This window comes from Cervus elaphus, chromosome 30 (assembly GCF_910594005.1).
Source record: "Cervus elaphus chromosome 30, mCerEla1.1, whole genome shotgun sequence".
Lineage (NCBI taxonomy): Eukaryota > Metazoa > Chordata > Mammalia > Artiodactyla > Cervidae > Cervus > Cervus elaphus.
The window spans coordinates 32627999-32651273 of NC_057844.1; the positions used below are offsets into that span (position 1 = coordinate 32627999).

Below are 23275 nucleotides of genomic sequence, written 5' to 3' on the forward strand. Positions count from 1 at the left end.
CACCAAAAACACAAGCAGTAAAAACAAAAACAATAGAAAAGATCAGTGAAACTAAAAGCTTGTTCTTTGAAAATATGAACAAAATTGATAAACTTTTTGTCAGGCTCATCAGGAAAAAATGGAGAGGGCCTAAATCAGTAAAATTAGAAATGAGAAAGAAGTTAACAATCAACACCACAGATAAACAAATACAAAGGACTGTAGAGACTACACTAGCAACTCTATGCCAATAAGATGGACAACCTATGAGAAATGGACAAATTCTTAAGAGAAGTACAATTTCCTAAGACTGAATCAGGATGATATAGAAAATATGAACAGACTGATTACAGGTACTGAAATTGAATGTCATAAAAAAAGCTCCCAATAAATAAAAGTCTGTTACAAGTGACTTCATAGGAGAATTCTGTCAAACATTTAGACAAGAGTTAGCACCTGTTCTTCAGAAATTATTACAAAAAATTGCAGAGGAAGAAACACTCCCAAACTTATTCTATGTAGCCACTATCACCCTGATACCAAAACCAGACAAAAATACCACAAAAAAAAAAGAAAATTGCAGGCCAGTATCACTAATGAACATAGGCTCAAAAGTCCTTAACAAAATACTAGCAAACTGAACCCAACAGTACATTTAAAGGATCATATACCATGATCAAGTGGGATTTATCCCAGGGGTACAAGGATTTTTCAACATCCACAAATCAATCAGGGTGATACACATTAACAAATTGAAGGATAAAAACCATATGATCATCTCAGTAAATGTAGAACAAGCTTTTGACAAAATTCAACATCCATTTATGATTAAAAAAAAAACTTACCAGAAAATAAGCATAGAGGGAAGCTACCTCAACATAATAAAGACCATATGTGACAGACCCACAGCTAACAGCTTCAGTGGTGAAAAGCATTCTGTCTAAAATTTGGAATAAGACAAGATTGTCCACTCTTACCATTTTTATTGAATATAGCTTTGAAAGTCCAAGCTACAACAGTCTGAGAGAACTCTAAATTGGAAAAGAAGTAAAACTGTCATTCTTTGCAGATGACATATTAATATTTAGAAAGTCCTAAACATGCTACCAGAAAACTACTGGAGTAGTTTTCAGTGAATTCTATAAAGTAGCAGGATACAAAATTAGTGCATAGAAATCTGTTGCAATTCTATACACTAACAATCAAAGACAAAAAAAGAGAAGGGAACAATCCCATTTACCATCACATCAAAAAGAATAAAATACCCAAGAATAAACCTACCTAAGGAGTTTCCCTGGTGGCTCAGACAGTAAAGAATCTTCCTGCAATGCAGGAGGCCAGGGTTCAATCCCTGGGTTGGGAAGATCCCCTGGAGAAGGAAATGCAACCCATTCCAGTATTCTTGCTTGGGAAATCCCATGGACAGAGAAGACTGGCAGGCTACAGTCTGGGGAATTACAAAGAGTTGGACACAACTGAGTGAATAACACTTTCACTGTTCAAGAAGGCAAAAAACCTGTACTCTAAAAGCCATAAGATGCTGATGACAGAAATCAAAGATGAGACAGATGGAGAGATGGATACCATGTTCTTTAAGTGGAAGGATCAATATTGTCAAAATAAATACATTACCCAAGGCAGTCTACAGATTCATTGCAATTCCTATCAGATTACCAATGGCATTTTTCACAGAACTAGAACAAAAAACTAAAAATTTGGAAACACAAAATATCTGGAATAGCTAAAGCCATCTTGAGAAAGAAAAGCAGAGCTGGAGGAATCAGGCTCCCTGACCTCAGACTATACTACAAAGGTACAGTAATCAAAACAGTATGACACTGGCACAGAAGAGAAATACAGATCAGTGAAACAGGACAGCCCAGAAATAAATGCTATAGTCAATTAATTACATATCTATAGTCAGTTACAAGGGAGGGAAAAATATACACTGGAGAAAAGACAGTCTCATCAGTATATGGTGCTTGGAAAACTGGACAGCTACATGTAAAAGAATGAAATGAGAACATTCTCTAACACCATATATAGAAATAATCTCAAAATGAGTTAAAGACTAAATGTGAGACTGGATACTTACTATAAAACTCCTAGAGGAAAACAGGCAGAACACTGATGAAAACTGAAGCAATGTCTGGATCCGTCTCCTACAGTAATGGTAATAAAAACAAAAATAAACAATTGAGATCTAATTAAAAGATTTGCACAGCAAAGGAAACCATAAACAAAACAGAAAGACTACCTACAGAATGGGAGGAAATATTTGCAAATGATGCAGCCAACAAGGGGTTAATCCAAAATATACAAACAGCTCAAATATCAAAAACAAAAAATAAAAATAAAAAAAATAGACGATCTAAACAAATATTTCTCCAAAGAAGACATTAGATGGTCAAAAAAGCATGTGAAAAGATGCTCAAGATCTATGTATTTGTATATATACATAAAGCTGAATCACTGCTGTACACCTGAAAGCAACATGACATTGTAAATCAACTAAAGATCTAAAACAATAAACTGGACTTTATAAAAATCACAGATTTTTCTGCTGCAAAGAATACATCATTAAAGTGAAAAAACAGCCCACAGAATAGGAGAAAATATCTGTAAATCATGTATCTGATGAAGGGCTTGTATCTAGAGTACTTATAGAACCCTTATAACAATAATAAGAGATAAACCAATATTAAAATGGGTAAAGGATCTGAATAGTCATTACTCCCAAGAAGATACACAAATGGCCAAATAATCACTTGAAAAGATGCTCAGTGACACTGGTTATTAGAGAAACAAATTCATCACTTGGATGAATATAGTTTAAAAAGACAATAACAAACATTGGCAAGGATGTAAAGAAACTGACTTATAATTTGCCAGCAAGAATACGGAATGGTATGATTGTTTTGTAAAACAGTTTAGCAGTTCTTTAAAAAGTTAAACAGTTGTCATATGACCCAGCAAGTCCATTTCTAGAGAAATGAAAACATACATTCACAAAAAACTTGTACGTGAAGGTTTGTAGCAGTACTTTCCATAATAGCCAAAAAGTAAAAACATCCCAAATGTCCATTTACTGGTGAATGGATTAAGAGAATGTGATTCATCCATACAATGGAATATTAATTGGCCATAAGAAAGAATGATGTATTCCCATATTCATTCCCACATTCTGTTGTACAGTAGAAATGAATCTTGGAAATATGCTAAGTAAAAGAAGCCAGTCACAAAAGACCACATGATTCCATATATATGAAATATCCAAATTATATCTATATGTCTATATATCTATCTCTAGAGATAGAAAATAGATTAGTAGTTGTTTAAGACTAGTGGTATGGGGTTTTGGAGGTGATAATAAAAATGTTCTAAAAATGAATGTGATGGTTGTATATCTCTGACTATAAAACCATAAAATTACAGATTTTAATTGAATGGTATATGAATTATATCTTTATAAGGCTGTTTTTTTTTAAGTTATTCTGTTGTGGAATTTGAGGTAATTTTATTTGTTTATATATATTTTTAATTTTTCTACAAAGACAATGTTTTGCTTTAATAATCTGAGAAATGATGAATTGGGAGAGGATTTCTGTGGACTTTCTTAGTACAAATGTTTGTGCTTCTTATAAAACTAATCCTTTCCTTCCTAACCTTTTATATAAGCTGCATTGCTCTTTTTCATTATATGACTCAGTGTAGCAACAGACACTATTTTTCTTCCTCAACCAGAACATGTTCAAATCATGAATTTCGTTTATGTTGACCCAAGGATACCCTCTCTACACACTCTGATAAGTTTGCACTGCGTGAGCTATGTAGAGCTGTCTAGATGTATAAAACTGTATAAATATAAACTAGAATGTATTAAAAATCCATTTCTAAGGGCAAAAGATCAAATCATTTTCTTAATTGGAAGGAACTATAGAGAGAGAAATGACAATATCCAGGGCCCGTCCACTGCTACACCAGTGCTGACAATGTGAACCCAACTGAATCCCACAGCCACAACTTTTCCTGTATATTACTACATTTTTAAAAATGTTTTGAATTATTTGGGAGTGTTCTCTGTGAACTGGATTTTTCTTCAGTATTCTAGAATTATAAAGAAGAGAAAAATGGTCTCTTATCTCATTGGAGTTTTTGGACCTAACCTTTGTTGATTAGTTTACAGATAACAGGATTCATAGGGAAGTAACCACTTGGTAACTCATTTTCCTTGTTTCTTCATTTGAACAGGTGACATCTTGTTGAACATCAATGGCATTGATTTGACCAATTTAAGCCACAGTGAGGCTGTGGCTATGCTGAAGGCCAGTGCCACGTCCCCCACAGTGGCCCTGAAAGCGCTGGAGGTGCAGGTGGTGGAGGAGGCTGCCCAGGGCTCAGACGAGCCACCCAGCGCTGTCAGTGAGAACGAGTACGACGCCAGCTGGTCCCCGTCGTGGGTCATGTGGCTCGGGCTGCCCAGGTACTGAGGCTTTTCTGTTGTTTTATGGAAAAGTGTCATTACAGCCTTTATCAGGGTATAGCACAGCAAGTTGATGAGGAAGGAAAGAGGCTTTAGTTAGATAAAAGTGACAACCCACTCCAATATTCTTGCCTAGAGAATCCTGTGGACAGAGGAGCCTGGTGGGCTGCCGTCTATGGGGTCTCATAGAGTCGGACTCTACTGAAGCGACTTACCATGCATGCATGCATTGGAGAAGGAAATGGCAACCCACTCCAGTATTTCCCAGAGACGGAGGAGCCTGGTGGGCTGCCATCTATGGGGTTGTACAGAATCAGATGTGACTGAAGCAACTTAGCAGCAGCAGCAGCAACAACAACTTCAAATCAGGTCAGTTTTTCTTCGTGCTGGTGTTCAGTCGCTAAGTCATGTCTGACGCTTTGTGACCCCATGGGCTGTAGACCAGGCTCCTCTGTCCATGGGATTTCCCAGGCAAGAATAATGGAGTGGGTTGCTATTTCCTTCTCCAGGGGAACTTCTCAACCCTGGGAACAAACCCATGTCTCCTGCATTGGTAGGCAGATTCTTTACCACTGAGCCACTTGGGAAGCCCCCGGTTTTTCTTAGGTTATTATAGTCAAAAAGGTAAATTTAACAGTAAGAGCTAAACTGAAGAGATTTACATATGCTTATAAAAATGACCCCTACTAGAGGCTCCCACATGGGCTGCTGTGAGAGTGGGCGTTCAGTCTCCTGCTCAGAGCTGTCCTTTACCAGCCTTCACTCTGACACGTGCTACTAGAGGCTCCCATGTGGGCCGCCATGAGAGTAGGCGTTCATTCTCCTTGCTCAGAAGACTGTCCTTTACCTTCACTCTGACACATGCTGGGACTCAGGTGTATTCTCCACTGGGAAAACCAGGCCAAAGTGTCTTCCTGTCCCAGAGCTGTTCTAAAAGCCCTTTCTTAATCCTTTTAAGTCTTCCTTAAAAGGAACGTAAAACTGAGTTTTTATTGGACATAGAAAGTCTGTAAGCCAAATCACTGATGTTCACGAGTATGTGCTCTTAACCCCTGTTAGAAAGAGGTCACAGCTTTTGACCAGCTGACCAGCCAAGACATTCTGCAGCTGGTTAGTATCTGGTCATGAGACATTTGGGACCTCCGACCATGGCTGTGTGGGTTTGGTACTGAGGTAGGGAGGATGCCCATTACATTATCATCTTCGTTTCCAGCTCAATTTAGGTTCTTACTATGGAGAATACTGAAACTGAACTATGACAGAACATTCTTTTAACCCAGTGTGAAAATGATTGATTTTTTAAGTAGTAAGAATGTACCAGTTTCTGAGCCATCTGGCTTCATTTGGAATAAATTACTAATAGTTAGCATTTATATGGTGTTGTACGGTTTATAAAGTATTTTCACATAAAGAATAACAGGGGAAAAAAAAGAATAACACAAAAAAGCAAGAACATTATTGAATTTAGTTTGTTAATTAATTTGCTAACTTGTTCTCTTGGTTAAAAGGAAAAGAAGGGGAAAAAAAAGAAGGCCCAAGGTTGTAATAGGATTACTGTTACAGGGACCTATAGGGCTGTTGTGGAGAGAGATTTTTTTTTTTTACAACAAATATGATTAATTGCTTCATAGGTTTATTCCAAGCACCAAAAGTGATCTTTCCCCCCATTAAAAAGTCAACATAGCTATAAATGCTTGCTTTTCAATTCCTACAGACATGCCATTCTAAGTTGTGAGGTGTTGGCCCTGAGAAGGAACCTAACTGATTATAAACATTCATCCCAAAAGTCTTTGTGAGAAGTTGTGCCCTCATGCTGAGCAGTTCCGCACAGGTCCCCCCCACCTCTGCCTCTGGACAGGACAGGACCAGTGAAGTCCTGGAGAAACACTCCTGCTACTTGTAGCTCTCTTTTTCTATTATCCCTGGCTAGTTTGGGGGTCAGCACTTCTTCCTGTGTTCAGAGCATTTTCTGATGTGCCAGGAACAGTAACAAAGATTTTAGGTGAGAAATACACAATATAGTACAAGACAGTCAACAGATTCAATGCAATGTCTATCAAATTACCAATGGCATTTTTCACAGAACTACAACAAAAAGTTTTAAAATTCATATGGAAACACAAAGGCCTCAAATAGCCAGAGCAATCCTGAGAAAGAAAAACAGGTAAGTGGTCAAGATGGTGGAGTTAGAAGGACCTGAAGCTCACCTTCTCCCACAAACACATCAAAAGTATATCTGCACATGGAATGAGTCTCACAGAGTGCCTGCTGGCTGCTGGCAGACGACCTCAGACAGCTGAAAGGGCAAGAGAATCTTGGGCTTCAGAACTGAGACCCGGGAGAGGACTGGGGTTGGCTGTGCAGAAATAGCCAGGGAGTGGTGGGCATCTGCTGCGACTGCAGAGGGTGTACATGGAGGACAGCTGGCCACCCTTGAGACCAGGTGCCAGTGTCTGGGGATGTCCAAGGCGAGGGGCAGGACCCACTGTTTTCCCCATATGCACACTCGCAGAGGGCAGGACACAGCCTGCACAGGATCCAGGAGCCATCATGAGCCACTGCTGCCGCCCCCCCCAGACACCAGGAGGGTCACAGCTGCTGCCGTCTCCCTCTCAGACTCCAGGCATGGTCGCAGGACACCATCATGTGAGCCACTGCTGCCACCACCTGCCCAGATGCCAGAAACTCACAAACCACCATTGCTGCCCCCTGGGACTCCAGGAGTGGTCTTGAGCTGCCTCCATGCCCACCGTGTGCTCTGGGGGTGCCACCACTGCCACCAGAAACTCCAGAAGCAGGTCAGCCACTGCATCTGCACACCCCCATCAAAGGGACACAACCGGCACACACTGAGGAGAGGCGGCAGGCATCCATGCTAAAGACAGCCCTCGCACCAAATATATTAAACCCTCACAAGTGACACAGGGGTGCTCCCTCACGTAAATAGGCCCCCAAGACCACAGTTTTTCCTAAACTCAGAGTGAGAGAAATAGAAGTAAAGTAAAGCAGAGGAACCATTTCCTATTAAAAGGCTGAGAGAATTCCCCTGAAAGAACAAACAATGAAAGACCTCTTCAGTCTAATAGACACCAATTTTAAAAAGGAGATAATGAAAATATTGAAGGAATTAAGAAAGGTTATGGACAGAAACGCAGAGTACTGTAGAAATGAACTAGAAATACAAAGAAAAACCAAGAAAAATAAGAAAGCTCATTTGCAGAGACAGAAGCTGAGCTGAAGGCAATGAATAGCAAAATGAATAATGCAGAAGAATGAATAAATGACCTGGAAGAAAGAATAATGGAAATCACCCAGTCAGGACGGCAGAGAGCCAAGTGGGGGGGAAAAAAAAGTGAAAGCAAGAGTGCCATGGGGTAATATAAAGTGTGCCGGTTTACTCATAATAGGAACTCTGGTAGGGGAAGAAAAAAGAAAATGAGATCAAAATGTATTTGAAGAAATTATGGCTGAAAATATCCCAAACCTAAAGAAGGAAACAGATACTCAGGTTCAGGGATCACAGAGAGTTGCAAACAATCTAAACCCAAACAGACCTACACCAAGATGTAGTATAATACAAATGACAGAAGTTAAAGAGAGGATCCTAAAGGCAGCAAGAGAAAAAGTTGATTACAAGGGAACCCCCACAAGGCTATGAACTGACTTCTCTGCAGAAATGGCAGCAGGCAAGGGAGTGGCGAGATAAATTCAAAAGTCCTGAAAAGAGAAAAATATACCACCCAGGATGCTCTCTGCAAGAAGATTATCATTTAGAACGGGGAGAGAATTTCTCATACAAGTAAAAACTAAAGAATACAGCAATACTAAACATATCCGAAACTCTAATAATTTGGCCACCTGATGCAAAGAACTGACTCATTAGAAAAGACCATGATTCTGGGAAAGATTGAAAGCAGGCGGAGAAGGGGGACAACAGAGGATGAAATGGTCAGATGGCATCACCGATTCAATGGACATGAGTTTGAGCAAGCTCCAGGAGTTGGTGATGGACAGGGAAGCCTGGCGTGCTGCAGTCCATGGGGTTGCAAAGAGTTGGACATGACTGTGTGACTGAATTGAACTGAAAACATATCCGAAAGGAAAGATTGAAAGGTCTTCTCTAAATAGGAAAAAAAAAAAAAAAGTAACAATCTACAGGAAAGAGAAAATCATAAGTGGAAAATAAATCACTTATATAAGCCAGTACACAGATTAACATATCATTGCCCAGAGACGTATGTTTTTAGAGAGTAATACAATTAATGTGCTCAGTTGTGTCCAACTTTCTGTGGCCCCCCTGGACTGTAGCCTGCAAGGCTACTCTGTCCATGGCATTTTCCAGGCAACTTTAATGGAGTGGGTTGCCATCTCCTTCTCCAGGGGATCTTCCTGACCCAGGGATCAAACCCACTCCTCTTATGTCTCCTGAATTGGCAGGTAGATCCTTTCAAAACTGATGCATCACAAAATTTTGGGTTTCTAAAAGAACCCCCCTCAAAGATCCATTTTGTTTACTATCATGGAAGATAAAAGAACATATTCTAGAGGAAATACCACCCATAGGACTAAAAAAAAAAAATGCCACCATAAAGTGTACCATCTGCTCTTCCAGGGGAAAGCACAGTGAGACACTATGTTTTTGTAATAGATGTTGTGATCCCCTGAACAGAGGAACCCGCCACACTGCCTGCCATGCTCTAATGAAATACTAGAATGCTTTACAGTAAGACATGTACAAAGTCTCAATAAGTGCAAAAAAAGTTGCTGATGTGATTTGAGTTTACTCAGATGCAGGTATTTCAATATTCACTAACATAACAAATTGCTGGCACAGGTGTTACATTTCTGCAAAGGAACCCCCCACCCCAGTCCATAATATGTTAAAAAAAATAATAATAATTCCATTAAAGTGATGACGACCACACTGAACAACAAAAGAATGAAAATGAAGATGTAAAAGACATCATCAAAATCATATAAAATGTGGGAGAGGAGAGTAATTAAATGTAGATTTTTTTCCCTCTAAAATGTGTTTGAGCCTATATGACTACCAGTCTAAGGCAAATAGATATAGGAAGTGGGTAACATACTTGAAAAACAAGATAACCACAAATCAAAAATATAAAATAGATTCACAGAAACCAGAAAGAAGAGAATGTAAGTATAATACAAAAGAAAATCAAACCACAAAAGGAAAAACAAAAAAACAAGGGACAAAGAAGAAATATAAAATCAATGGGAAAACAAAGTTTAAAATGACAATAAATATGTATATACTACAATAAATATTATGTCTACTACTGTGGACAAGAATCCCTTAGGAGAAATAGAGTAGCCGTCATAGTCAACAAAAGAGTCCAAAATGCAGTACTTGGGCGCAATCTTAAAAACGACAGAATGATCTCTGCTGGTTTCCAAGGCAAACCATTCAGTATCACAGTAATCCCAGTCTATGCCCTAACCACTAATGTCAAAAAAGCTGAACTTGAACTTGGACGTTTCTATGATGACCTAGAACTAACACCAAAAAAAAAAAAAAAAGATATCCTTTTCATCATAGTAGATTGGAATGCAAAAGTGGGAAGTCAAGGGATGCCTGGAGTAACAGGCAAGTTTGGCCTTGGAGTGAAAAATGAAGCAGGGCAAAGGCTAACAGAGTTTTGCCAAGAGAACGCACTGGTCATAGCAAACACCCTCTTCCATCTACATGGACTTTACACATGGACATCACCAGATAGTCGATACTGAAATCAGATTGACTATATTCTTTGCAGCCAAAGATGGAGAAGCTCTATAGAGTCAGCAAAAACAAGACCAGGAATTTACTGTGGCTCAGATCATAAATTCCTTATTGACAAATTCAGGTTTAAATTGAAGAAAGTAGGGAAAACCACTAGGCCATTCAGGGATGACCTAAATCAAATCCCTTATGATCATACAGTGGAAGTGACAAATAGATTCAAGGGATTAGATCTGATAGAGTGCCAGAAGAACTATGGACAGAGGTTCATAACATTGTATAGGAGGCAGTGATCAAAACCATTTCCAAGAAAAAGAAATGCAAAAATGTAAAATGATTGTTTGAAGAGGCCTTACAGATAGCTGAGAAAAGAAGAGAAGTGAAAGGCAAAAGAGAAAAGGGAAGATATACCCATCTGAATGCAGAGTTCCAGAGAATAACAAGAGATTTAAAAAAAAAAAAAGTCTTCTTAAGTGAACTTTGCAAAGAAATAGAGAAAAACAATAGAAAGGGAAAGACTAGATATCTCTTCAGGAAAATTGGAACTATCAAGGGAATATTTTGCCCAAAGATGGGCACAATAAAGGACAGAAACTGTATGGACCTAACAGAAGCAGAAAATATTAAGAAGAGGTGGCAAGAATACATAGAAGAACTGTACAAAAAAGATCATAATGACCCCAGATAACCATGATGGTGTGATCACTCACCAGACATCCTGAAGTATGAAGTCAAGTGGACCTTAGTACGCATTACTAAGAGCAAAGCTAGTGAGGTGATGGAATTCTAGCTGAGCTATTTCAAATCCTAAAAGATGATGCTGCTAAAGTTCTGTATTTAATATGCCAACAAATTTGGAAAACTCAGCAGTGACCACAGGACTGGAAAAGGTCAATTTTCATTCCAGTCCCAAAGAATGTTCAAACTACCACACAATTGTACTCATTTCACATGCTAGAAAAGTAATGCTCAAAATCCTTCAAGCTAGGCTTCAACAGTATGTGAACTGAGAACTTCCAGATGTACAAGCTGGATTTAGAAAAGGCAGAGGAACTACAGATCAAATTGCCATCATTTGTTGGATTATGGAAAAAGCAAGGGAATTCCAGAAAACCATCTACTTCTGCTTCATTGACTACACTAAAGCCTTTGTGTGGATCACAACAAACTGTAAAATTTCCAATGAGAGCCAACTCATTGGAAAAGGCCCTGATGCTGGGAAAGAGTGAAGGCAGGAGGAGAAGGGGGCAACAGAGGATAAGATGGTTAGATGGCATCACTGATTCAATGGACATGAGTTTGAGCAAATTCTGGGAGATAGTGAAGGGCAGGAAACCTGGGGTGTTGCAGTCCATGGCGTAGCAAAGAGTCAGACATGAGTGAGCAATTTAACAAAATACATATCTTAGTAAATTACCTTTAACATCAGTGGATTAAATGCTCTAGTCAAAAAACAGAGTGGCAGCTGGATTAAAAAAAACAAGAGCCTATGATATACTGCCTGTAAGAGACCCACTTTAGGGCAGAGGACACATGGATTAAAAGTGAGGGGGTGGAAAAACATTTCATGCAACAAATTACAAAAAAGTGGGGGCTGTAGTACTCAGACAAAATAGACTTAAAAGGCTATAAAGATAAAGACAGTATATAATGATAAAAGGATCAATACAAGAATAGGATTTTATACTCATCAACATATATGCATCTAATATAGGAGCACCCAAATACAGAAAACAAATACTAGCAGACATAAAGGGAGAAACTGATGGGTATACAATAATAGTAGGAGACTTTGACACCCTAGTCACATCAATGGACAGATCTTCTAGACAGAAAATCAGTAAAGCAACAGAGATCCTAAATGATACAACAAAGCAGTTAGGCTTAATTTATATTTTCAGGATATTACATTTTTAAAAAACCCACAATGCACTTTCTTTTCATATGCACGTGGCACATTCTCTAGGAATTAACCACATACAAGGGTACAAAATAAGCCTCAAGAAATTTAAGAGTACAGAAATTATATCAAGCATCTTTTCTGATCACAATGGCACAAAACTAGAAATTAACCACAGAAAAGGAAGAAAAATCAATTACATGGAAACTAAACAACATGCTACTAAAAAAATCAATGGGTCAACAAGGAAATCAAAGAGGAAATTTTAAAAAGTACCTTGACAGATGATAGTGAAAGCATACAAAATTTGTGGGAGTGCAGCAAAATTATAGGGAAGTTCAAAGCAATATAGACCTTCCTCAAAAAAACAAGAAAAATCTGAAATAAACAACCTAACCTACCACTTGAAAAGATTAGAAAAAGAACAAACAAAACCTAAAGTTAGCAGAAGGAGGAAAATAAAAGATCAGAGAGGAAATAAAATAGAAATTTAAAAAAATAGGAAAAAATAAACACCAAGAACTGGTTCTTTGAATGGATAAAAAAGATTGACAAATCTCTGGCCAGGCTCACCAGGAAGAAAAGAGAGAGAGAACCCAAATAAGCAAAATAAGAAATGTAAAAGGAGACATAACAACCAATGCCACAGAAATACAAAAAAAATGAGAGAAAACTATGAACAATTCAGTGCCAACTAATTTGACAATCTAGAAGAAACAGATAAGTTTCTAGAAACATACAGCCCACCAAAATTGAATCAAGAAGAAATAGATAATTTTAGATTACTAGAAGTGAAATAGAATCTGTATTTATACTATCTTAGACTTTTTACTTTATATTGGTGTATAGCTGATTAAGAATGTTGTGATAGCTTCAGGTGCACAACAAAGTTACTCAGCCATACATATGCATGTATCTATTCTCCCTCAAGTTCTCCTCCCATCCACTCCCTACAAACAAAAGTCCAGGACCAGATGGCTTCACACCAAATATACAAAGAATTTAAACCAAACCTTCTCAAACTCTTCCAAAACACTGAAGAGGAAGGAATGCTCCCAAAGACGTTCTGTGAAGTCACCATCACTCTGATGCCAAAACCAGACAAATTGCCAAATTCACTGGATCATAGAGAAAGCAAGGGAATTCCAAGAAAAGTCCTTGATGCTAGGAAAGACTGAGGACAGAAGGAAAAGAGGGTGTTGTCAGAGGATGAGATGGCTGGACGGCATCACCGAGGCAATGAACATGAACTTGGGCAAACTAGGAGATGGTGAGGATCAGGGAGGCCTGGCGTGCTGCAGTCCATGGGGTCTCAAAGAGTCGGACACAGCTGGGCAACTGAACACCACTGCCACCACCACCACCTGTGGATGGCAATTTGTTATGTAAGTGAACATTGAAATGTCTCTGGTCAATATACTTTTGCGTAACAAAAGATACATTAATACGTCTCTGGTCAATAATGTGTTTGAGTGGCCATATACCCAGGCAATCCACAGAATTTAATGCTATCCCTATCAAATTACCCATGACATTCTTCATAGGATTAGAACAAATAACCCTAAAATTCATATAGAACCATAAAATACCAGAATTGCTAAAGCAATACTGAAGAAAAATAGCAAAGCAGGAGGCATAATCTTTCAGACATCAGACAGTACTACAGAGCTACAGTACTTGAAACAACATGGTAGTGGTACAAAAACAGACATGGATCAATGGAACAGAATGAGCCCAGAAATAAACCTACACACCTACCATCAATTAACCTCCAACAAAGGAGGCAAGAATATACAATGAGGAAAAGTCTCTTCAGCAAGTATTGTTGGGAAAGTTGTACAGCTGCATATAAATCAGTGAAGTTAGAACACATCCACTCGCCATACACAGAACAAACTCAGAATGGCTTGGAGACTTAAAACAGGACCCCATAAAACTCAGAAGAGAACATAAGCAAAAAACACTTTGACATAAGTCATACCAATGTTTTCTTAGGTCAGTCTCCCAAGGCAATAGGAATAAAAACAAAAATAAGTGGGACCTAACCAAATTTACAAGCTTTTGCATAGCGAAGGAAGCCATAAACAAGACAACCTACAGAATGGGAGAAAATATTTGCAGACATGTGACCAACAAAGGTTTAATTTCCAAAATATATTGATATAAGCAACTTATACACTGAAACAACAGCAGCAAAAAACAACCCAATCAAAAAATGGGCAGAAGATCTAAATAGACATTTCTCCAAAGAAGAAATACAGATGGCCAATAGGTACATGAAAAGATGTTCAACATCACAAATTATTAGAGAAATGCAGATAAAGATACAGTGAGGTACCACCTCACAGTCAGAATGACCAACATCAAACAGTCTACTAATAAATGCTGGAGAGTGTGTGGAGAGAAGGGAAGTTCCTACACTGTTGGTGGGAATATTAACTGGTGCAACCCCAATGGAGAACAGTATGGAGGTTCCCCAAGAAATTAAAAACAGCTACCATGTGATCCAGCAATCCCACTGGGGGGATATATCCAAACAAAGTTATAATTCAGAAAGATAAACGCACCCCTGTGTTGACAGCAGCACTTCTTGTGATAGCCAAGACATGGAAGCAACTTAAATATCCACTGATAGAGGAATGGATAATGAAGATGTGGTACACAACACAGTGGAATATTACTCAAATGCCATTTGCTGCAACATGGATAGACCTAGAGATTATCATACTGAGTGAAGTCAGACTAAGAGAAATATCACATAATGTCACTTATATGTGGAATCTAAAAAGAAAATGATACAAATGAGCTTATTTACAAGACAGAAATAGACCCACAGACATTCAAAAATAAACTTAGAGTTACCAAAAGGGAAACATAGCAACAAGGGATAAATTAGGAGTTTGGGATTAACATATACACATCACTCTATACAAAACAGATAATCAATAAAGATCTACTGTATAGCACAAGGAACTGTACTCAATATTCTATAATAATCTATATGGGAAAACAGCCTGAAACAGAATGGATATATATATAACTGAATCTCTTAGCTGTATACCTAAAACAACGTTATAAGTCAACTGTGGTGTTGTTTGGTCACTAAGCTGTGTCTGTCTCTTTTCGATCCCATGGAGCCTGCCAGGCTCCTCTGCCCGTGGGATTCTCCAAGCAGGAATACTGGAGTGGATTGCCATTTCCTCCTCCAGGGGATCTTCCCAGCCCAGCAACTGAACTCATGTCTTCTGGACTGGCAGGCAGATTCTTTACTGCTGAGCCACCCGGGAAGCTAAATCAACTACACTCCAATATAAAAGAAGAAACACAAGATACTAAAACCTAGTTTGAAAAGTGAAAATGAAGTTGCTCAGTCGTATCCAAATCTTTGGGACCCTGTGGACTGTAGCCTACCAGGCTCCTCCGTCCATGGGATTCTCCAGGCAAGAGTACTGGAGTGGGTTACCATTTCCTTCTCCAGGGGATCTTCCCAACCCAGGGATCAAACCCGGGTCTCCGCATTGGAGGCAGATGCTTTAACCTCTGAGCCACCAGGGAAGCCCAAGTTTAGTATAGGTCAAAAGAATACCTGTCACTAAACAGCCACTATTCTGTGGACTCAGAGGTCTCTACTGTGTGCAAACCAATGTTCAGTGACTGTGGGTCAGAAGGGCTGTCATGTGGGGCAACAGCTCTGCTTTCCCTCGTGGGGCGGGGGCCCTTCCACTGTGTGTGCTGGCGTGTACACACACCTGCTTATTTGTGGTGTTTTATCTCCTGCAGAAGATTCAGAATAACAAAAATAACCTGTACTGTCCTAAAACATCAGGCCAATGCCTGGGACTCCTCTCTACTGGAAGCCTTTTTAACACATTAATGACCAGAGATGTAGTAACACCACAAGCGTTCCTTTCTGCAAAGTCACTTCTGTCAGTGTTCTGTTAAATGCCTCTCATTTAGCTAAGAAACCAGAGCACATGAGCAGCCCTGCTCTAGCATGTTGTATGCTGCTCCCCATTGTAATGAACGCACGGACCACGGTGTAGAATCACAACGAAGATGAACAGACTGTGAAAGCCTCACAGGCTGTAAAAAGCCTCACCCTAATTTTTCTTGGTCTGTGTGCTGACAGTGCCCTTCACAGCTGCCATGACATCGTCTTACGAAGAAGCTACTTAGGAAGCTGGGGCTTTAGTATCGTCGGTGGATACGAAGAGAACCACACCAATCAGCCTTTCTTCATCAAAACCATCGTCCTGGGGACCCCTGCTTATTACGACGGAAGATTAAAGTGAGTCTTGTTGTGTTTAATGATGTGCTTTGCATTTGCTATGATGGACACGGTCTAGACCAAGGTCAACTCTCAAGTCCAGCCTGTTGTCCGTTCTTGTAAATAAAGTTTTATTGGAACATACCCACACTCCCTTGTTTACCTGTCTCCCCGGGCTGCTTCTGAGATGTGATGGCAGAGCCAAGTGGCCAGTCCTGAGACCAGTGACTCGCAGAGCCCGGGATGGTAACCTACCATCTGGCCCTTTACAGAGACAGATCTGCCAGGCCTGATCTAGACTGAAGCATCTTGGTACCACAGGTCAGTGCCTGTTGTGAGATAAACAGTAATGCAGAGTCATGTGGACACATTGTAACCTGAAGCTTGCCCTGAGCACCTGAGTCCAGTCCTGTCATTAGGTGACTTTTTTTCTAGAGCACTTATGTCAACCTAACGCTCAATTCATGCAAGTCCACGTGAGAGGGATTTTGTTGCGTTTTGTGTTAGATCCCTGGCAGCCAGCATGGGGCCTTGCATTCCTAGTAAAGGTTTCATCAGTATTGATGGGTGATGTGTGTGCCAGGAGTGGTGCTAGGTGCTGGCTCTGGGTTACTGCACCTTCCTAGCAGCCTGTGAGGTAAGTGCTGCTGGTGTTCCCATTTTATAAGCAAGACACTGAGGATTCAGGTTAAAAAGCTGCCCATAGTCAAAATAGCTGGAAGTCGTTGACAGCAATTAATCTAGAAGTCTTGGCCGTTCAGCCCCTGCTGTTGTCACCACTGGGCAAAAAGTACCCTCTCAGCCTCCGTGCTGCCTTTCTCATAGCTCAGGCACCATGAGAAGAAAGAGGCATTCCATCAGGAGATTATACAGACAGAGGAGACGGGTGACTGTAAGTTCTTAGGACCTAGTTTTGCATGCAAGGAACGGTTCTTAAAAAGTGGATGTTGACATCCTAGTCAGAGTGCTGCACAAATCGGGGAGTTTACATTTTGCAAACACAGAGCAACAGCTCAAGAATCTGAGGAAAATCCATCAGGGTCAGTGTGCTCCAGATCCCACTGTCACCTGGTAGAGATGAAAAAGTCACTTCAGGAGAAAAGAGTGGGAGGCGGGGATGAAATAACCATTCTCTCAGCCAAGTGTTCAACCAGTCTGGGTCTCGTGTAAATTATAAACTAATTAACTTCCACTTCCTAAAAGAAGTTGAACTAGATCACAAGAAAGTAGCATATTCATATTCAAAAAAAAGACTAAAAATTATAAAAGATAGAAAGGTCTTCAGATTCACCATCCATTTGTGATAATTCAGCTGAAGGACAGTGAGCAGCCTTGGCTGAAACAGGTGTGGGTCTCATTTAATTGAAGCCTCGAATGAATGGGCTGTAAAAAATCAACAATGAAAACATCAGCCCCCTCCAAATGTATCATGTATTTTTAAAGCAGGCAGCAGATTTATTCTCTTAACTATACATTGCTTAAGCTTCTGTGAAAATTACTCTGCTTGCCTTTGAAATCAGCCACCAGTTGCAGGAGAGGCTGGCACGGGGGTGTCCCTGGTTGACATGGGAAAGCCAACATGGGCTTGAAAATCACCCAGATATTTCTCAAAGAAAGTCATATAGCCTGATCATTGACAGTTAATGGGTAAGTGTGCTGAACAAATCTCAGGACAACATTTCTGATACCGTGAAAACAGTGACTCTTTCTGTCTGTCGTTGTCCAGATGTGGAGACATGATCGTGGCTGTGAACGGCCTGTCGACCGTGGGCATGAGCCACTCAGCGCTGGTCCCCATGCTGAAGGAACAGAGAAACAAAGTCACGCTGACCGTCATCTGTTGGCCTGGCAGCCTGGTGTAGATTTTGAATTTGGTGTTAAGTCAAACAGCTTCCCTTTTTTTAGGTCTTGGAAAGAAGCCCCTTTGGTTTTGTTAAGTTTCTGTTAGGGCCTGCTGACACAGCTGGGACACGCAGGGCCAAACCCACTAGGCTTGTCCTTTTGTTGTTAATATTTAAATGCCTCCTCCCCGCCAGGTTGCCACATTTCTCCCAGCTCAGAACCCGTCTTCCCCTAACCCTCGTGGGGTCACATTTTCAGAATCCAGGTTCTCAGTTGTCAGAATGTGAGCTGTGATAAAGAATGAAGTCTGCCCAAACTGTGAGCCAGCTGGCTGCATCAGGCGGCTCCCAGTAGCTGTTTTCAGTAACTGAGTCATAAAACGAGTTCCATGTGCCCAAGACGGGCTGAGTGGGCCATCACTTGGGTGGCCAGTGCTGTGAGTGGCTGCCTGCTCAATGTGGAAGCCTCTCCCCATTTTCATCCGTGCCAACATTTCAAACCATACTGCTTAAAAGGCGATTTTTCTGGCTTATTTTGTATCTACTTTCATCTCAGTACTCATAGATGAAGACATAAGTCTGAGACCACTAAAGGCATTTTTTAAAAATAATGTACCATTATTAGAATACTGCAGAATAAAAGATAATATTACCCAGTGAAAAAAGAATTTGGGAGGTAATTATAGTTTAGTGCTAGAGATGGTAAAAGCTGCATTTACTTGACAATCTAAAAGAATCATTTCCAAAGGAATGTTTTGTTATGTAGGAAAATTTTGAAGCAGTTTTTGCTAAAAATCATTTTCTAGAGTTTGTATTATACTTCTATCAGCAAACTTGGCTGGGAATGTTTTTGTGATTTATGCAATTAGATGATAAAAATAAAGGCATATTGCTATTAAATGCACACTATCATTTCATATCATATGACATACATATCACATACAAATACATCTCACAGCTAAGTAGAAGATAGGCCTTTTTTTATTTATTCTCTTGAGCGTTTTAGAAGCCCTTATTTCCCCCCATTATTGCTTTACTTATACACTTAGTTGTTTCAGAAAAAAGTCTGAAAGATATTAATGTCTGAAACCACTTACTCCAGATTTTAGAAAAACTTTTCAATCAGTCCTTGGTCACTAGACTGTCTCATGTTTTTTGACATGTTTTTGAAAACTGACCAGCCCATTTTGTTTATCCTTTAATCATCACAGTTGTCCACTGGAAGAACACATGAAGTGAATAAGAGGAAAGTCTCTACCTTATGGGTATTATGCATACTTGAAAAGTTTCATTTATAAACCTAGTTCAGAATCTGAGCTAATTTACAAGTGCCCTCTGTAATAAACGGTGTTAATGATCAGAGAATGTATTTCAGAACACTACAGTATATTATGAAGCATGACCATGTTACTTTAAAACCTAGCCATTGCATCATTTCTGTAGCATGTCACAGATTATTCCAGTTAGTTTTTTCATTGTTTTTTTAAACATATCTCTTTACTAAATAAGAAATGGCAACAATGACTGTTAGGACACTCTAAGGTCAATAGTTAACCAAGAAAGAGTGGAATGCCCCTTGCAGTGTGTTACTATTCTATGGTGACTGGCTTCTGAAGCAGTCTGGTATTGCTACTTGTTGCTTTGTTTTGTTACTCTAATTGACATGGAACAAGGTCGTCCCGTCTCCCCCCCCCCCCTCCGCCCCCCAAACAGAATTTTGTAGCCCACTTTGCTCTTTTTTAAAACATTTTATAAGAATGTGTCATCCTTGGGGAGTGGCAGTCCATCAGCAAACATCCTGACCTCCACTCTATTATAAATAAAAGGCTTACAGTGGACCCAGAGGTCAGATGAGTATTTTGAAAGGCGACTTTTTTCCAATATTATTTTTACCATGGAAATCTTGAAATCAGCTTAAGCTAATTTGGTTTTATTATGAAAGACTAGAGCTTTCGGTCAGAATGATGTTTGGTGATGGAAACTTGTTCATAATTTATTGTTGCTGAAAAAAAGTACTCGAATTCTCTCATCTCAAGCTTCAGTTAAATGTGTTGATTTGTTCTGTGCCTTCAGTTTACATTACTTCAGGATTTTTCAAATGTGTTTAAATAATAATGTGATAACCATTTAGGGTGAAAATAAAAATCATCCTTTCCACAAGAGCAACACTGTCTTTTCTTGCACCACAGGTGCAGACTCGTGTGGTCCTTATTTTTGTTTGTGGCATTGTGCCACACTACAGTATCCCAAGCTTGACGCCTTGGGATCATACACCCGTCTTCTAATCATCACTGCTGAAGGTGGAGCCCACTCGCTCTCCACTGACTGTCGGGTTGTCAGCCTGTGCCAGACCTCTGGACGGCAGCCACTGAGCGCCAGAGATGTGGCAGGTGCCATGTGCGGAAGTGCTAATACCCTGGATGTATTGCGTTATATAAAGTTATTAACCTCACAAACTTTTTACTTTTTGAATGTCATTACTAGGAAACTAAATCTCTGGGGTGGCTCACCTTGCATTTTTGTTGGACGCAATGCTGGTTTCCTCACCCCTTCCTCTCACAACACCTCCCAGGCGGTCCTCACTGGGGTTTCCATCCTTGTAGAGCTTTGGGTACTCCCTGCATTTAAAAAAAAAGTTATTTTTTATTGAAAGTTGGTTCCCAATTTCCTAGTAAGTTAAAGCTCAAACCGAGGCCTCTGGTCCAACCTCAATCAGGATTTCGACGGCTCTGCGGTCACACTCACCCCCATCACTCCAGCAGGTACCCCGGGTCCCACCCTCACGCACGCTGGTCATCTTCCCTCCTGTGTTCCTGTAATGCTGTCCCTTCTCTGCCCGCTCACATGGTCCCATATTTGGAGGCATAGCTTGAATGCTGCCTGCTCTCGCCTCCACTCCCCACTTTCGAGAGAATGATCCTCCATGTGATGAATCTCAGCAGGCCTCTGTGTTGGTATTTATTATGGCTCCAATCACCTACTTCCAGGCATAGTTCTAAGCACCATCTTTGATCGCCACCTTGCCATTCTGAACACGCTGATGCCCTGTAACTCCCATAGTCTGTAAACCAAGCATCCTGCTGCTCTAGGGCCCCTAAATTCCAAACCTGAAACCTGTTTTCCCAAGCACTTGCCTGCTTCCACTCTTTCAATCTGGACTCCCCTCCATCAGCGTAACTTTAAACCCCAACCCCAGTCATCACCAACCACATCCTCACCCTGTTCACAAGACCAGTGGTTCTGTGTTGTCAGAATGACAGCACTGCGTGACAGGCTCTCCAGCACCTGGCCCCTGCCTTCTCTGCCTCACTGCTAACCCACCACCCACACCCACCTGCTGCCTTTCTGTGGCACTGTGGCTGGCCTGGCTCAAGTGACATCAACGTGAGAAATCATTATCAACCTCTCAGGGTGAGCACCTCTCTTCTAAAAGATTCTACTAGCCGACTCACTGGAAAAGACCCTGATTCTGGGACAGATTGAGGGCAGGAGGAGATGGTTGGATGGCATCACCAGCTCAATGGACATGATTTTGAGCAAACTCCGGGAGATGGTGAAGGACAGGGAGGTGTGGTGTGTAGCAGTCCACGGGGTCACAAAGAGTCGGACACTGCTGAGGGACTGAACAATGACAAAACTTTTAACAGTCATGGATATGCACTGGAAAACTTGTCAGGCAGATGTTTGATTACCACTGTTTCAAGCAATTTTTAAAACTAGACATTAAATACCAGATTCTGTACCTTCTGAAGAACCCAAGTTATCCCAGAGGGAAAATCTGGGCCTCCTGGGCTTTTCTGCTTCAGGGTCCCACAAACCACCAGTTGTCAAGTCTCCTTAGGCTTTGCTTGGCTGTGAGGTTACTCTCGACTTCCCTTGTTTAGGAAGATCTTGAAAGTGTTGAAGAGGATGGTCAAGAACATTGTAGAACACCCTCCATCAGCATTGTCTGCTGTTCCTCGTTATTAGACGGGTTATGGTTTGGGGGAGTAAGAGCACCATGTCCCCCTGTCCTGTCAAAGGTACCTGCTGTCAACAGGATTTATGACCACTGCTGCTGCCCTTGACCACTGGGCCCGAGTGTGTCGGGCTTCTCACAGTAAAGTGCTCTTCCCTCCAACCCTCCCTCTCCACGCCAAAGCTCTGTCCCCCCCTGCACTGCTGACTCCATCACCCCTGCAGTCTAACATGGTGACCACTGTTGTCCCTCCTTGTCTTCTCCAATAAGTCATTATGAATACTCTGAACAGATGAGATTTGTTTAGATTTAGTTTCTAACTACATGAAATAACAGAAAAGCTGACACCAGCACCGTTAGTAGTAGTTCTACCATTAGTAGTAGTTCTTATTACCATCATGTCCCACAAGGAACACGAGGAGAAAAGTTATTGACACCCCCATCTTCACCACCACATTATTCACAATAGTCAAGACCTGGAAACAACCTATCTGTCCATCAGTGGATGAAGACAGTGTATATAAACAGTGAAATACGGTTCAGCCATAATAAGTAGATCTTCCCATGTGGGGCAGCATGCATGGACTCCCAAGGGCATCTTGCTAAGTGAGATAAGTCAGAGAGAAAACAAATACCAAACCATCTCATATGTGTAATCTTAGACTGTCCGAGTTGGGGTGCAGGTGTGAGAGAAACAGTTGAAAGGGATCAAACAGTGTAAACTTGGAGTTTATAAGTCAGTGGGCGGGGGGAGGCGGGCAGGGGAGGGAGGCTTCAGAGGGAGGGGATATTTGTATACACACAGCTGATTCACTGTGTTGATACAGCAGAAACAACACTGTAAAGCAACCTACGTGTGCCAAGTTGGTTCAGTTGTGTCCATCAGTGGATGGACAGCTCTCTGTGACCCCATGGATTGTAACCCACCAGGCTCCTCTGTCCATGGGATTCTCTAGGCAAGAATACTGGAGTGGGTTGCCATGCCCTCCTTCAAGGGATCTTCCCGACCCAGGGATCAAACCCGCATCTCTTATGTCTCCTGCATTGGCAGGTGGGTTCTTTACCACTAGCACCACCTGGGAAGCCCCAACTATACTCCAAAATAAA

General features: G+C 40.7%; 1 protein-coding gene across 1 annotated transcript in view; it reads left to right on the forward strand.

The window, feature by feature from the left end:
* Nucleotides 1-20372, forward strand: part of LNX2 (ligand of numb-protein X 2) — an 89178-nt gene extending 68806 nt beyond the window's left edge. The window contains exons 8-10 of the mRNA XM_043891891.1: nt 4231-4462; nt 16232-16390; nt 18096-20372. Of these exons, the coding sequence (XP_043747826.1) occupies nt 4231-4462; nt 16232-16390; nt 18096-18231 (527 nt within the window). The 3' untranslated portion in view covers nt 18232-20372. The remainder of the gene's footprint in view (nt 1-4230; nt 4463-16231; nt 16391-18095) is intronic.
* Nucleotides 20373-23275: the final 2903 nt, after the last annotated feature.